This window comes from Austrofundulus limnaeus, unplaced genomic scaffold (assembly GCF_001266775.1).
Source record: "Austrofundulus limnaeus strain Quisiro unplaced genomic scaffold, Austrofundulus_limnaeus-1.0 Scaffold831, whole genome shotgun sequence".
In the NCBI taxonomy this organism is placed as follows: Eukaryota; Metazoa; Chordata; class Actinopteri; order Cyprinodontiformes; family Rivulidae; genus Austrofundulus; species Austrofundulus limnaeus.
In genome coordinates this window covers 178,740-181,233 of record NW_013953233.1, presented here as the reverse complement: position 1 = coordinate 181,233, position 2,494 = coordinate 178,740, and the positions used below count along the sequence as shown (strand labels likewise).

The 2,494-nt window shown below is 47.3% G+C and overlaps 2 protein-coding genes across 2 annotated transcripts in view; one reads left to right on the top strand and one right to left on the bottom strand.

Annotated features, from left to right (window-relative positions):
* The window catches only part of ptpn18 (protein tyrosine phosphatase non-receptor type 18), a gene marked incomplete at its 3' end in the record, with an annotated part of 15,827 nt that extends 14,781 nt beyond the window's left edge, over positions 1 to 1,046 (bottom strand). Inside the window, 1 exon segment of the mRNA XM_014028941.1 lies at positions 661 to 1,046. Within this exon segment, the coding sequence (XP_013884395.1) occupies positions 661 to 725 (65 nt within the window).
* Positions 1,047 to 1,600: 554 nt separating this feature from the next.
* Positions 1,601 to 2,494, top strand: part of gripap1 (GRIP1 associated protein 1) — a gene marked incomplete in the record, with an annotated part of 47,724 nt that continues 46,830 nt past the window's right edge. Inside the window, 1 exon segment of the mRNA XM_014028932.1 lies at positions 1,601 to 1,812. Within this exon segment, the coding sequence (XP_013884386.1) occupies positions 1,765 to 1,812 (48 nt within the window).

The following is a 2,494-nucleotide window of genomic DNA, read 5'->3' as shown; positions in this document are numbered from 1 at the left end:
AGGAGGAGGAGGAGGAGGAGGAGGAGGAGGAGGACCCTCAGTCAGACCCTCAGGTTGGAGTGAGACTGAAAAGTTGCTGAACTCTGTGAAACAATCAGCTCCACCTGAGAACTTCCCTCAGTTCTTCAATGGTTGCAGCTGTTCATCAGGAGACAGGAGACCTCTGTCTCTCTTTCCTCTGAGACAAACTCCTGTCCCCAAACCTGGACAGGTCTCTGCACAGTTCTGGGCTGTATCCTGTGAGTAATGTTTGGACCTGTTGTGGGGACCGAGAACACAACCTTGTGGACCACCTGAGGCCAGGCCCAGCAGGATCACAGCAGTTTGACTGTTAAAGAGGAACCAGGTCGTCCTGACAGAAGCCTCTGTGGTGGACTGAACAAGGTTTTACYTATTTGACACAGAGCCAGTGTGTCTGGGATCCTGGTCTGGTTCTGGGACTAATGTTGGAGWCTGATTTGAATAAAAGGCTGAGAGGTGAAACCACAGACAGAAACACTCCCAGCTTCGTCCAGGAAAACAAACTGTCCTCACCTGACCTGCGGTTTGTTCCTGTTTGACTCAGTTTCATCTAAAACCAGGTTTTCTTCAGAAACATCAGCTGAGCTCGGAGCCTTAAACAGATAAAAGCTGTAAAACTGCAGCAGACTCACGRTGAACTCCTGATCCACACTTTCAGGACTCGTCTTCTTCAGGGAGGKCAGCAGAGCGGGCAGCGGGTCCATGTTGAGTCCAGAACCATCAGCACCTGACTGAGACTCTGCAGCTGAAACCAGACCTGTTCTAGTTCTGTTTGTCCTCAGTCTCAGTTCTGCTCCGGTCTGCAGACGAGTTAATCATTCAGAGAGCAGAGGCAGTGTGCAGCCTGCAGCAGGAAGTGGAGAGAAACTCTTCAGACCTGCAGGACCTGGACCACCTTTGACCCAGCTCTGTTTCCCACAGTCAGATCATTAACCTGCTGGAATCGGTCCAGACTTCTTCCTGCAATGCATCTTCAATTTCTAACGACTAGAAAGAGACGAGCAATAAATCACATTCAAAATGAAAACAAGACAAAAAATCCTTAAAAACAGTAAATATAAAGTTATAAAAACAAAACGTCTGCAGAAAAATGAGCCTGACAAACAGATTTTAATTTTTTATTATTTTATTTATTTAACAAAACTTTTGTTCAAGTTTAAAAAGATGTCTAAATTCAATTTAGCTTTACCCATACATTATAAAACTTTACAAGTCCTGTAGTGGGATCAAATATTAAGGATTATGTAGTTTTTTATAGTTTTATAAAGTCTTTGAAAACCTCCTAGTTAGAGCTCAATTTGTTTCATGTCAAACTGTGTATTTGTTTTTTCATTAATTCAGTTAAACAAGCAAACCAATGGAAAGACTGCCAGGAACAAGTAAAGAGTGAGACCTCTGTACATTTGCCCATCTTCACGTGTCAGTTCTGTTATCTGAAACAACATCAGAGTGAGACCTCTGTACATTTGCCCATCTTCACGGGTCAGTTCTGTTATCGGAAACAGAGTCAGAGTGAGACCTCTGTCTTCAGCACTTTGTTCTGCTCTCTGAAACAGAGTCAGAGTGAGACCTCTGTCNTTCTGCTCTCTGAAACAGAGTCAGAGTGAGACCTCTGTCCTCAGCACTTTGTTCTGCTCTCTGAAACAGAGTCAGAGTGAGACCTCTGTCTTCCCCACCCTGGTAGCTGCTCCGTGTCTCCTCCGTTAGCCTAGCCGCGGGCTGATAGCTGCAGCCCGGGTAAACATGGCCATGTCGCAGGCTCTGTCCGAGGAGGAGTTCCACCGGATGCAGGTGAGTTAGACCCGGTGTGTGTTCTGTTGGTCCGGTTTAACGAGCTGGCGGTCAGGTACCTGCCAGCTGCGGCATCATTCAGTGGCGTTTGCTGCTCCGGACTAACGGTGTTCCGGTGTCGGTTCGGTGTCAGTTCTACTGGTTGTGCTGTTGGTCTGAAGCTGTCTGAGCTGTTTCAGCCCTCAGACTGGTGAAAAACGTCAGGTTAGCCTCGTGATGCTAACGTTACTCAGTCTGACAGTAGGCTAACGTGTTAGCATGTTAGCATGTTGTGATGAGAGTCACGGGGTCTGAGAGGGGCGGCTGGCCGGGTCCGTGTTCCCTTCAGCGGTCACAGGAGCAGGAGGACTGCGGTCCCTGCGGGTCTTCAGGGACAGGAAGTGATTCAGATCAGGATTCTGTGGACCAGATGAAACAACTGGTCTGAATCTGTTCTTAGACTGCTCCACAGTCAACCTCCGGCCTGCGGGCCAGCAGTGGTCGTTGGTTGTGTCAGTCTGGTCTTTGATGTCATTAGATCAAAATAAATGTTTTAATTTTAAACAAAGGATAAATTAGTTTTAACTCATCTAATCAGCTGTTCTCTGCCAGGATTAAGAGTGCTGCACTAACCACTGCACCACTGTGCAGCTCTCTAACCACTGCTCCACTGTGCTGCTCTCTAACCACTGCTCCACTGTGC